The following is a 13,481-nucleotide window of genomic DNA, read 5'->3' on the forward strand; positions in this document are numbered from 1 at the left end:
AAAGCACAGTTTTGAGTGTGTTAACTGCTAGCAGTCCGTGACTTCATATTACCACTTCATTTTCTAAAATTTATCATTTTTTCACATTAGTGAGAAGTAATAGATGTTGCTCATTTTATTTTCTTATAAAATACCCATAGGGAGAATGAAAGAGATCTTCAAATACTTCCAAACACTTTCTGTTAATTTTAGCCCTAGAGAAGATGCGTAGCTCTCTTTTTGCATTTTCCTAGAGAAAGACAGCATAGGCAATATAGGCACGTAGTTGACACCTTTTGGCAGCTCGTGATGTGGACGTGCCTGCAACAAATCACACATACAGACTGAACAGCAGATGGGAATTTCCCTGTTACCTTTGTTAAGCGGTCCCAGAAATCGGTGCTAGCAGCTGACCGTGGGTCTTGTTTGGTTTCATCCTCCTACTGCTCCTGCAGCAGAAAAAAATCCAGAATTGCTGGCAGACCCGTGGCCTGCGTACACCGCCCCGTGAGCTCTCGGCAGCAGTGCCAACCTCCAGCCTCCAGCTGCAGGCTCCAGGGACACATTTTGTGGTTACCCTGCCAGAACAATCTTTTGTCATTTGTTATGTGTTTAAATAACATTTCAAGGCTCTGTCTATAAATACTGATCACTTTGTAGTACGAAGCTCTTTTTCCCAGCTTGCATTTACCCCACGTGCCCTCCCACCGGGGCTGTCGCCTGCCACACAGCCCACAAGCTGCCACCGCTGCCGAGACAATCAGCGGACTCTGAGATGTGGTTGATTGCGAGAACAAGAACGGCTGCACCGTCTGCTTCGGTTGCACAAAGAAACGCACGTTTACCGCCTAGCTCATCGCAGGATTTTTATAATTTAGACTATTTAAACCACTGGCCTTCCTTCAATATTCTTCATAATTCCTGTGGGTGGGAAAGCATGTGGGCGGGAAAGCATGTGGGCTTTTAAAAGATTTTGATCGCTCCTTATGCTGCCTTCCAGATGCCCACCACTTGGTTCACATCTTGGTAGCAGCCCCAGGCACATGGCAGCAGCAGACGCCTTACCAGTGTTGCAGAGAGCAGACTGATTTCTTCACATGCTGTAAAGCATAGTTCACTGTGCTGTGAGGTTTCTCATCCTTGTAGGCATCAATATTCATCTCAAGCTAAGCTGTACCCCATTTCCCAAACCTTCTTCTGAGACATCCATCCAGGCAGTTCTTACTCTTTCAGTCATGCAGCTGGCCAAACCCACCTATGCAGAAAGGCTACCACCGAGGGCTACTCCCCCACTCTCCTTTTTTTTAAGATTTTTGGTTCTACTAGAGAGTTATGAGTATGCTGGCCCTTCCCTTCCAGTTTGTCTCAAATTTAACAAGCATACTATGGTTCTCCAGGATAGCAATGAAAAATTCCAAACAAACTTAATATACAAGAGGCTTAAAATAGTACTGTAGTGGGAAGCTCATTTTCACATTTTGGAAAACCTACCATTTCCTTGAGAAGAGAAACAAAAGGATTATTTTGATGGAATTTCTTTTTTTTTTTTTTTAGCAGCTCTATTCGTTACAGAGTCAACACCAGACCATCAGCGTAATAACCCACAAGTAGCAACTTGACAGGAAAGCTACAAAGGCACAAATCGCCTTAGGAACATAAAACCTTACTAGGAATGCACAGCTACCACTGGTTCCCAGAGATGTTCTTCCCCACTAATTGCAATAGTCAAATTAGTAAGAGGCATCAGGGTAGCTTACACGTGGTTCTCATGCTCACCAGCTTAGAGATGCTTCCTAGAAGCGGTTCTCATAGAGCAGGCATTTTCACTGACAGCACTAGCTACTTTGGATATAAGGCTTGTTCCTAAATACATGACAGCAGCTAATAGTTATTACTGGGTATCCCTGCCCAATTCTAAACCACAATCAAATTTTTCTCCCCCCAAGACAACTGTGGATCTCCAGTTGCATTTGTGGTTGTCCATGTCACAGCAAGCTGATAAACACCACCTCAGCCACTGAAAGAGAAGGACTTTGGAAAGGATCATGATCAAACCACTAGCTTTATCAGCCATTTGCTGTGTCTCTGCATATGCAGAGAGCTGTCATACAGTTCTGCCACTGAAACAGAGCAGGTGAGCACTCCTCAACCATGTTATTGCTAAGGCACATAACCTAGTTTAAGGCACACAGTTCAAATTGCTGCCAGAAAGTCTGGAGTGACCCAGTAGAAATGACATTGGAGCAGAGCTGACAGCTCTCCCAGAAACCAGAGTATTAACTGAGCTTTAGAAGCAGCAGCTACTGACACCCCGACATGAAGGAGCAGCAGCAACTTAAAACTCAGCCATGCCTACAGCTTTTGCCTCATTTTCTGAGAGAGATCTTAACATAAGATATTGAAAGATACCCACCTACCCCTTTAAGTCTGTAAAAATCGTGGTTGTCTAGGCGGAAGTGGTCATGTGCAATTGTGGCTTCCTTTAGAGCTGTGTACAGGAATGCTAACAACCATCCTTTAAACACATCTATTCCTGTATCCCAGATGAGGAAAGACACTCTCCAGAGAAAGGACAGTGAAACCCTGGAGCAGGTTGCACAGAGGCTGTAGAATCTCTGTCCTTGGAGATGCTCCCTGTGTGATTGTCCAAGGCCCTGGGCACCCCAATGTAGCTCTGCAGTGGCACTGCTCTAAGCAGAAAATTCGACCAATTGACCTTCAGAGGTCCCTCCCAACTCGAATTATCCTACAAGTGTTTGAAACCTAATCCACTTAACCTGGCATGTACTTCTGAACTAGATCTGCGCCCACCCTACAGACATGGGGCAGTCCTATTTTCAAACTACGAAGAGTACAATTCGTAGAGACATGCAGTCTCTATGCATTTCGCCTGTCCTCGAGCTTACAGAGTGTGCTGGAGAAATTATTCCTAAAGACTGTTAAAAACTGACAAAAATTAGTAGGAATTTGAAGCTTTTGTAAGCACTGCCTTTAGTATCTTCAGTATTTCTGGCTTAACAGGGTCCAGTTCAGCCTAGATCAAATTAGCAGTCAACTGTCAGAGTATGTCCATTTAACACTGTAACATTTTTCAATTAGTAGAGAAATTCTAGCACTGCACTAGTACAGTTAGCGTTAACACTTACTGTGCCCCTCCTCCACTTTACTATTTGCTCTAGAACACGCTCAAATTCTCCAATAAAATTTTTTCCTTATTTTATGCTAAAGAACTGATAGCTTTATTTATCCTAATGACTCAGAACAAGCTGGCTTTAGCCACCTGAAACAGGAGGCAATGTTGGAAGATTACCAAGTCTTAATCATGATTAACATATATATGTTGATTTCATGGGCAGCGAGATAAATACACAATCACTTGCTAACCATATTTGCATGCTTAGAAATTTTCATTCTTTTCAGGAAATATGATGTTCCATTAAGCTGTAGCAGAGAAAAGCCACTGGAAAAAAAAATATCTATTAGATGAAGGTGCTGAGTTCAACTGAGAGTACTTCTAAGCCCCTGAAGCTGCAGAGGACAATGTTACCACTTCTACATAGTAAAACCTGTCACCTTTGGATGGCGATCAGGAACCAAATTCCTCCAATTCCAGATGTATTACAGTCAACTTCCAGCAGTTGACAGCAAAGATACAGCATAACCATCAAGTCCTCAACATTCATTTCCACACAGGTTTAATCTAATCCTAATAATTTATTACAAGATTAACTTGCTCTACTAAAGCAGGAAGAGGAAATTCCTATAATAAAGACGAGTTATCACTTTCCCATAGGGATTCAGGGCATTTAACTCACCTTTGAATTACTAACATAAACCACATACAAAGAAAAGAGGCTCAAAGTTCAAAGACCTGCATATTAATCAACTCAATATACATTTACTGAAAGTAAAGGCACTCTGACGTAGAACACATGATACAGTACAGACCACAACACAACATAAAAACTGCTTTATTGATTGCAGTTAACATGTTACAATTGAATCATTATTCCAAGCATTAAGCTAGCTGCTTATAATAAGTATAAGCTGCCATTGGAGTCACATGGAATTGGACGAAGAGATGCTAGTCACTGAGGCGTCTTGAACTGGAATCAATTCTGCTTCTTGGGCATTGAAACGACAAGCAGCTTGTAAACAACATAGGCTGTTCCTGAATTAACAGACAGAAAAGAAGTTTTCAGAATGGTAAACAGAATTCCTTTCAAGTCAGCTTGCCTTTCCCAGTTCATTCCAGAAGAAATATTGACAATAAGCAGCTGCAATTCAGACGTAACACATTTCCATAGCCACATCTCAATGATTTATTTTTTTTGGCAATACATATTTTAGAGAAAAAAATCCTTAAATACCTCTCCATAGACTGCATAAAAATACAGAAACGGGAAAAAAAAAAGGGGAGAGGCATGTTTGTAGAACCTACACAGACGATCATAAATTAATGGTTACTCATTCTTAAAGTAACTGAACTGAAAATCTGTTAGATCAACATCTTTAAATTAGAGGGTATTACAAAATTATGTAACAAGCAATGTAAAGGTTAAACATATACAGTATCATGAAGTTTGGATATATTCTGCTAGATTTCACAGTACGTGAAACCTCAGCACAGCAAGTATCACCTAGCACTAAAAGGAGTCAGGCTAGTGAGAAAACTGATATATGTATGTGCTATAATTACATTTTACTCCTTTTCAGAGTAAGCTTTCTAAGTAGTTCTAGTTTTCTCTCACATCATACATGAATTCTGAACGAGTATTCAGCCCATAGTAGAATTAGTCAGGGCAAAAAAAGCCATCTGAAAAGCTAAATTTGAGAAAGCACAAATAAATATATAGTATGCCCAAATGTGGGGGGTTTTCCCCCACTCTATGTGCATTTTGCATGTTCTAAAGAACAGACTAAAGGAACTGCATAACTAATTTACAGAGGAAACACCAGTCATGTTGGAGATTGTAGAAGAGAAAAAGTATTTTAATATTAGCGCATTGGAAATCGTACCAAAGCATAAATATTTTAGTATTAGCCTTACCAAAAACCGTAAGACCCATGGTGACTCTATACAACAGAGCATCCATTAAACCACCTTTAAGATGCACCGGGATGCCATTATCCTCCTAATGGAAACAAGTGATAAAAAGAAACTATTTAAATACAGTCCTTGCAATATTGTGTTAATCTAACTAGAATTACGCAGAACAAGAATTACTTCCCCAAACTATCTCCCCAACTTCCAAAAGATACTGAACCTTATTTAGATTCCACTTTTTCAAGCTTTCACTCTGGTATCAGGTGATACTAGGGTATCAGGTGATATACTAGGGAAGTACAGTAAATGATGTGCACATTCATTTCTAAAGCAGTGACTGGTAGATGCCTAAGCACTTCTGACGCCAGTTGCCAGCCCCCTCGGCTGTACAGGATATAATTACCATCCCTAGAAACTTCCCATCGTCTCCAGCATAGTCAATCCCTGCTATAGGGAGCAACAAGGGGAGGAGCCTCTACTGCCAGCTGGTGTCATACAGGAAATTGTTTTGCTCCACCTGAAGTAAAACTCCTAGACACCAGACCCACATGATCTTTACCCTTGTCAGCAAGTTCACGCTGCTCTGGAATTCAAGCTGGCCTCCAGTGCCGGGTGACCCGCAACCCAGCCCAGCTTAACTTGCTGCCCCACAAGAAAGGAATGGGAGGAAGAAGAGATACGCCTAGAGATCTCCACCAGCAGAAACAAAACCTCTGACCTCACCCATCACCAACATCCCACTTCCCCTTGGCTCACAATGAACACTGTCCTCCTTGGGCAGTGTCCCAACAAGACTGGCTTTCTCTTTCAGGGGAAATGAAAGCAACAAGACACAAACACTATTAAACTGGGGCTTCTAATATACTTTTTCCCTTTCACATCACTGAAGCCCAGGCTAATCTATCCTCAGTATGAAGCTACTGCTCCAGGTTATGGCTCACAGTTGGGAGTATGTTCTTGAGTATCCACTGCTTTGGCATTTGAAGAACCACTAGTTCTCACTAGGTGGCCCTATCAATCAGGAAGAGAGTAATTCAGAAATTATTTTTAAAGATTCAATAATTTTCTAGGAGAGAACCCAATCCCTTAAGACCTTCACTGTTTTCATAACTGAGAAGTACAATAATATATCCTCATTAAGAATTACAGGGCTCATCTATGAGCTATGAATATAACCGTAAGATTGCAGGTTTAACTGTTCACTGTACTTCTGACCTCTCACTTGCTGTTTTTGTCTATTTCTTCTTAGGACATACTCCCCAATCTCATCTCATTTCAGAGTACTTTGTCTTTATCTTTGTACAGTATCTACTACTCATAAGAAACTCAGGTACAAATCATTTCACAGGGTAAAAGAAACCCCTAAAGAGTCAGCAAGTCAAGTATGCAGGTACAAATACTCTTAATCTCTGTAGAAAATAACTGCAGATTTCAAACACCGTAGTCATACAACTGATTTCAAGGGCTCACCTCAGATGTAAAGAGGACTTTCACCAGTTCTTTAGAAACAAAATGTATGCAATTGTGATCTACTAAAACCTTGTTACTCTACTAACATCATTCTACTGTCAGTGCTCACTTAATACCTGAAAAAGCTTCTGCTTCTCATGAACTCTATTTTCAAACTGCCTGCGTGAAGCAGTGCTTATGGTCCTCTGGGAAATTTGGCGAAGACCCTGAAATAAAAGATAAACAGTGTTTTAAAAAGTTGACATTTTTCAGCTATATCCACACTGGGTAGAAATAGTTTCTTTTATAGGTAAGATAGAAGCAGAAGGTACAGGAAGAAAGGAAAGTCTTTAAAAAACAAACAAACAAAAGTTCACGAAAGCCCACTGGTTTTGAATTCAGTCAATCTTTCAACAGACTATGTAAAAGACTGACTGACTGGTTACCTAAAAAGGAAAAACTCAGGAAAATTACTTTCAGTTAAGATACAACAGATTTACGGATCTGCAGCGTAACCTTCGCAACCAGCATCCTTTGGGGGGAAAACTTGACCTCTGCCCCTTAGATCTCAGTTTTAGTCACCATTCGCCATGTCTGCCCTAGCAATGGGGACAATAATATTTAAGACAAACATACTTGTGCAGACAAGGACCTTCTGCCATAGCTGCAGTTCACCTGCTAGCAACCAACACAGGAACTTCACAGGGCTGAAGAAGGCACCCCTCCACCCCCCGAGTTTGAAGACACCCTGCTGTGTCCTAAGCTAGGATCTGTTTCCATAGTCAGATCATACGGGTGCTCCTTAGCACAGGTCAGGCCACCAAAACCAATGATCTACAATTCTTCCGATACCTCCAAGTCTGCCTTCGCTGACACGCCAAATCTCAGAGCGAAGAACCAGCCGCACGTCTAAGCTGCCAGCAGTCTCCTTCAAGCAACACTGATAACATTGATCCTCTCCCCCAGAATTAACACCGCTAAAAACGCAGCCACGGGGCAAACATCCAGATGACGCAAGCTGCAAGTAACAGAGCCCCACACCCCCTCCCCTCAGCCACCCCCCAAAAAACACGCTATAAAATTTATCTCCTCACAGACGGGCTCAGCTCCCACCCCTTCAAGTACCTAACGCTCAGCACTAGGTGGAGCGAGTGGGCCAGGACCTGAAATGTAACACTGTCGCGTGTGTGTGTCCCCACACACCCCCCCTCCCCTCCCCTCAGCCCCTTCAGCAGCACCCGCCGTTAGCGCGGCCTGCAGGGAGTCACCGGGCGGCCGAGTCCCGCAGCCCGGCCGGGCACCGACAGCCCCTGAGGGACACCCGCCCGGCTCGGCAGCCCCGCGGTGGGCTGACACAGCGGTAGCGGGCTCCTCTCCTCTCCTCTCCTCTTCTCCCCTCCCCGGTCCGGCCCGGCCCGGCCCGGCGGCCTCACCAGCAAGTTCCGCCACATCTCGGCTCTTGGTCCCCTCACCTCCCGCCGGCAACAAGGGCAGCGGAAGCGGAAGCAGCTCCCCCCTCCACCCGCGGTACCACAGAGGCAGGCGCCCAGAGCGCCGCCGCAAAGCCTACAGCGCCGCCCCGCCCCGCCAGCCGCGTCAGTCCTCCCGGCGGGGGAGGGGAGAAGATGGCGGCGGGGTGGGCGGAGAAAATGGCGGCGGGGGGGCCAAGATGGCGGCAGTGGGCACCGGGGAGGAGCGGTCTGGTGAGTGAGCACGTCCCGGCCGGTCTAAGGCAGGCTATTCCCCTCCTCACACTCCTGCCACAGTCTTTCGCGGTGCCGCAGCGCAGAAGGGTCTCCGGCCCGAGGCGGGGGAAGGCAGCGGGAGGGGGCCGCTGCGCAAATGAGCCGTCTGCGGGCGGGTGAGGGGGGTCAGCCCAGGCCCCGCACCCCCTGCGAGGCAGGAGTTTTGTCCGGTGGTCGGTCCGATGGGGCGTTCGTCCTGTTTGGGACACCCGGGAACCAGAGACGAGCTCCCCACAGAACCGCGGGATCCTGTGGCTGCCGGCCGCTTCCCTGCCTCCAGAGGAAATCCGTGAGAGAAACATCCCTCAGAGCTGCTGCGTACAGATTTTAACATCCCCTTTCATTAAAAACTTCCAGAGGTGCGGAGGGGCTGGAAGCGTGTCCTGGAGGGTACCACGGTGGGTGAATTCTGTTGACACGGACTCCCCCGAGGTCCCCTTTGGCCGTCACTGGGGCTGGACGCTGAACGGGGCAGAGACTGGGTCTGACCCAGCCGAGGGCTCTTAGACCCTTGGGAGAGATGTGGCATCCCTTGTTGAGGCACTACACAGAAAAAAAACCCAAAGCTGAAACGTGCACCTGCCCCCAACTCCGTTAGTAGCAGCGATACAGAGCACTCAGCCTGTGAAAAAAAGAAACCCCAACTTGAGTTTTGTGTTTTACAATATGTAATTGCAGATGGTGGAGTAATGCCAGATTTGTATGAAACACAAGCCTATTTGATTCTAAAGGAAGATTCTATTTGACCTTCAAGAAAGTGCTCCGAGAAACCCGTATTTCTTCTGCATTGCAGATCTAGCCCTGTAATTGTGTCTTCTTGTGCTTCAATGTTAGGCTGAAATACAATGCTGTCAGGAACACTATTTCCTAGCTTTGCTGCAGTTGCAGTGCACTCAGTTTTTGTCATTACGCTGCTTTTGTACTGGTGCCAAACCTCATGATGAATAATGTGTGTCAAACACAGCAAATCAGTGCTCAATCTAGTATGGAAATAACAAGGATCACATCTTAAAGCACAGCACTTCTCAATCTGATGAGCTGCCCCAGAAAAAAACTAAAAATGCAAAGATGAAGAAGTATTTATAGGTATAGTCTTAGCTGAGTAGAATATTAAAAATTCCATTTAGAAAGCATAGTCATGGAGAAATATGTGTTGTAACGAAGGAGGAAATTGGATGCATTATTTAACAAATAGTTTTCAAACACTCAAGCAGTGCTATTACAGAGTAATACTTAGAATACATTACTACTACTGCAAGATAGATTTCCATTCATTCCTCTTGCAATCTTTCATCTTACAAGTGCATATAATATTTCTATTCTGATTTTTATATGCTCAGTTGTATTCAGATACTGGTAAAAGGATCATAATCCCCCGAGAAATTATTACTACTTCATTTCTGCTGTGTGGACTACTTCCTGATATAGCTGAACCTGTGCTTCAGTGCTATTGTCTGTCAAAACACACTTTACAACAGAAAGGCCATACTTAAAAGTTGTCATGTGGGTTACATACCAATCAAAGCTACAAGATGCCTGCTCAGAGCAAGCACAGCTGGGGTCCTCAGTGTTGATTAATTTATGAAGAAATGAAAACTTGAGGGAAAGGGAAGTGGCAACTTGCCACCTCAGGGTAAGGGTATTTCACTAGAAGCAAACTCAGACTGCTTTTTCCTAACTGGACAGACTAACTTTTGCATGTATTGTATTGAAGAATAATAAAATTGTTAATCAAAACTCATCATTAAACAGTTTTGTTTACACCAGAATGAAAACAAGGCTGTTAATCTATATGTTAAAAGGCATTCAACAACAATAAAAAAATTTTACCTCTTAAACCAATAATAGAAGGGTACATAAACCCTGCTAAAGAGATCACAGAACAATTAACATTCAACCCAACTGTGGAAGTGGAAACCCCTGGTGCAGCAGAAGAGCTGAAAATGACAATTTTTTAAACCTCCTCCTGAGTCTTGCCTGCCCACTGGTTTAATTTTTTTTCTTGCAAACAAAATAATTGACTAACCCAGTTAAAACCTACATTGTGTATGAAGAGAAAACACACTGTATTCTATCTTAGTATAACTATTTTCCGAGTTCTATAGTACAGTAAAGTTGCATTAACAGATTGTGCTGACAGAAAGAACAAAGATTTCTTCTGAAGTTTACAAGCGTCTATTGTGAAGCACACACTAACTTCAACCACGTAACTCCAGTCCTCAGCAGGTAAGCCTGGGGACAATCATATTTTCATTTATTCCAAGAATATCACAGTCCAATCTTTCCCATTTTCATAACAGAATTGATGAGGTCATTAATTACATTCCTGGCCCTCTAACACTACTTAAAACATCTCACCATTTTATTTGGCAAAATTTAGGCACAGTCCTCAGGTACAAACTTGATTAAACTTGTCCATAACTCTGGTATTCAGTTTGCTTGAATTGCTTCTTTTAAGTCATCTTTATCTGAAATCGGGCTCTGGTGAGAAAGAACTCCACCTACTTTCTTTGAAAAAAATTTTTTAAACTTCTTGAGCTTCATTAATTATTGATTTATGCTTTTACTCTTCTCTATTTTATTCCCAACAGGAAATGAGAAAGATAGTTTTCCAACTTCAGACCTTCTAGCAGCAGTTGGTATAACTCAAGTGATGGACAGTATTACTTTATTTTCAAATGCAAGCTGAGCATGTTTGGAATCGGAGGCTTACAGGAAGGTAGTTTCTTATTTGAGACTTAGGTCATGTAAGGATCTGCTAATTCTTATCAGGCCATTTCATAATGGACTTTAGTCTTAATTGAAACTGTCAAGTAAGATTAGACTTCACATTTAGGCACAGAAGGCAATACTGTGATCAGAACAGATTCCATGAGGTAGAAGATAGGGTATTTCTACATGAGAATACTTCTGCTGATCTGAGGAAAATTTACTACTACTACTACAAAAAAACCCCAAACAACGAACTTTTGCAGCTGGGCTTTATACCTCAGAGTCCATTTCCACACTGCTAGAAGCAACCGCTTCCATAAACTGGCCACATTGCTAAGAAGAGAGCAGGAATCAAATTGGCTATGATTTTCACATTTTTTCTCCTACTTTGAAAGGGAGAATTTTTGGCAGGCTGTTCAATAAATACAGACAAGTATTTGTTATGTGGAACATTTTGGGGTGTTGGTTATTTTTGTGTTTGGGTTTGGTTTGTTGTATTTATTTTTAAACTCACTGACTAGGTCAATACAAAACCCTCATGAGACTGGCTTGATTTTAAGATTGATGTCGCAGACCTTCCTGAAGGCCTTTGCATTGTTGCCCTCTTCATTTCTAACCCATTATAACTAGTTAGTTCAGTTACAGGGAACAACCCCAGGCAACACAAATATCAAACTTCTACAAAAAACTAACTTATGAGGTACCAAGCATAGATCACAATTTTTTCAGGCAAGATCAGAAACCACATTCTTGTCATGGGAACTTTGAGGATCAGAATAATTTGCAATGCTTCCAGATTACTCTATGGTTACACCTTGTTCTTTGTCTTCAGTGGTTGCATTCCAATCAATAACTTTTTTTTTTTAAAGTAACTGTAGGTACATTCTCGTTTAGACTTAGTCACGTTTTTCCACCAGACACTCACTTCAACTCAGTCTTGGACACCTGTCTGTCTACAGACATTGTAACCCTGACTTTCGCACTGCAAGTAGGGCATCAGAGAGAAGTAACGCCTCTGGTGAATCCAATCCAAACGCCAGCCACGTTCATCGCTCTGTTTGATGGATTCAAGCCGATACATACCCTTGCAGATGTTACTTGACCCTAGACTGTCATGGCTTTTCCTCCCACGGAGATTCTCTAAAAAAAGACAAGGCTTGCATTCTTCAAGGTTTAATTAAAGCAAAACCATGCTGCTGAGAACCTAGTTTCAATACCAGTGTGACCTTGGAAGGCAAAGGCTGTGAAGGATCCTTCACATTCCAGTTATAAACTGGTAACTCTTCCCTCTGACTCAGCAAAGCACAATCGACAGCTCCCCAAATAGCCTGATGCAGTTAAAAAAAATACCTGAGTTGACAATCTGCTTTATTACCGGGATGTAGATTTTTACGAGAAACCATAAGGAAGTTGGTTTCATACTAGAGAATTTGTTTGGAGAGCTCTTGCATAAGACAGGGACATACCCTAGTTGCCCAAATTACTGTCTCCAGGAAAGATTAATTAATAAGCAGACCCTCGTAACAGCAGCAGCCTCCAGAAAGCTTACAGTCTCTCACACTTTGGGCACTGCCTCAGTTGGGTAAGACCTGGAAAACACCTAGCTGGCACTCAGAAAGCAGAGGCATTGCTCTCTGTGTTTTTGAGCCTGGTAGTGAATACCCGTGAAGGATGCCACTGAAGTGCCAGGTCACAGGTGGTCAAATCCAAATTCAACACACGACACTGAACACTAGGACAGTGACACTGCCCTGAGAAGTGTCAGACAGGGACGCCATGGTTTCATCTTTGAACGCGGCACATATGGGCAACTTGTAAGAAATACAAAATCTAAGGATCTCCGTAGTTCTCAATGTGACATCAAGACAAACGAGCGTGAGTGAAGGAAGAGTTTACAAATTTGACCTAGTATTTTAAGCTCTTATAAGCATTTTAAGCTCCTCAGGCACACTGTCCATCAGGCATAGTGCCTGGCAAGTATTTACTGCTACAGGCTCTCAGAGAAAAAGCTTAATTGTAACAAAAACCAGACAGCAATTCTCATCCTGGTGTACTTCATTAAGAAGATCAAAGCAGCACTGACAGCTATAGTCAGTAGAAAAAAGGTAAGGCATTTAAAAATATTTTAAGGTAAAGACGGAAAAATACTTTGTTTTTAATTTTGAACACAGCCCCAAAAGCAGCATTTCCTACTTGGAAAAAGATAGGGATTATGAATGAAGCAGAATATATTTGCAATTCAAGTGACAAAGTTTAAAACTCAAAATATTTTAATAACCAGTAATTGGGAGACATCCCCTTGCTCACTTACTGCATTCTGGACTAGCAGCTACTCTACAGGTGAAAGCCAGTTTAACAGTTTGTGTGAGTCTTCTGCCTTGCAACATACAGAGGTACATACCCTTATTCTATAATTCCAGCAACACAGATACAACACTGTAAATAAAATCTTTTGACTGTTTAAAAGCCCTGGGCTGCCACGCTGTACTATGCTAACAAATTATTATATGGAGTTACAGAAAGCTAGCACACTGGAAATGTTGCCTCAT

At 42.8% G+C, this 13,481-nt stretch overlaps 1 protein-coding gene across 1 annotated transcript; it reads right to left on the bottom strand.

Annotated features, from left to right (window-relative positions):
* Positions 1 to 3,934: 3,934 nt before the first annotated feature.
* COX7A2 (cytochrome c oxidase subunit 7A2) lies at positions 3,935 to 8,039 on the bottom strand. Its single transcript, XM_075046462.1, has 4 exons — positions 7,909 to 8,039; positions 6,613 to 6,702; positions 5,030 to 5,114; positions 3,935 to 4,150 (listed from the first exon to the last, which is right to left on the bottom strand). The coding sequence occupies exons 1-4, from the start codon at positions 7,924 to 7,926 to the stop codon at positions 4,092 to 4,094; spliced, it is 252 nt and encodes an 83-aa protein (XP_074902563.1). The 5' UTR covers positions 7,927 to 8,039; the 3' UTR covers positions 3,935 to 4,091.
* Positions 8,040 to 13,481: the final 5,442 nt, after the last annotated feature.

Source organism: Buteo buteo, chromosome 15 (genome assembly GCF_964188355.1).
Source record: "Buteo buteo chromosome 15, bButBut1.hap1.1, whole genome shotgun sequence".
NCBI lineage: Eukaryota > Metazoa > Chordata > Aves > Accipitriformes > Accipitridae > Buteo > Buteo buteo.

What these genes read in the sequence shown, in the direction of transcription:
- COX7A2 (XM_075046462.1), bottom strand. An exon ending in AGAAGCAGAAGCTTTTTCAG is followed by an intron (nt 5,115 to 6,612) that starts GTATTAAGTGAG and finishes TGTTTCCATTAG; the next exon opens with GAGGATAATGGCATCCCGGT. An exon ending in CATGGGTCTTACGGTTTTTG is followed by an intron (nt 4,151 to 5,029) that starts GTAAGGCTAATA and finishes CTGTTAATTCAG; the next exon opens with GAACAGCCTATGTTGTTTAC.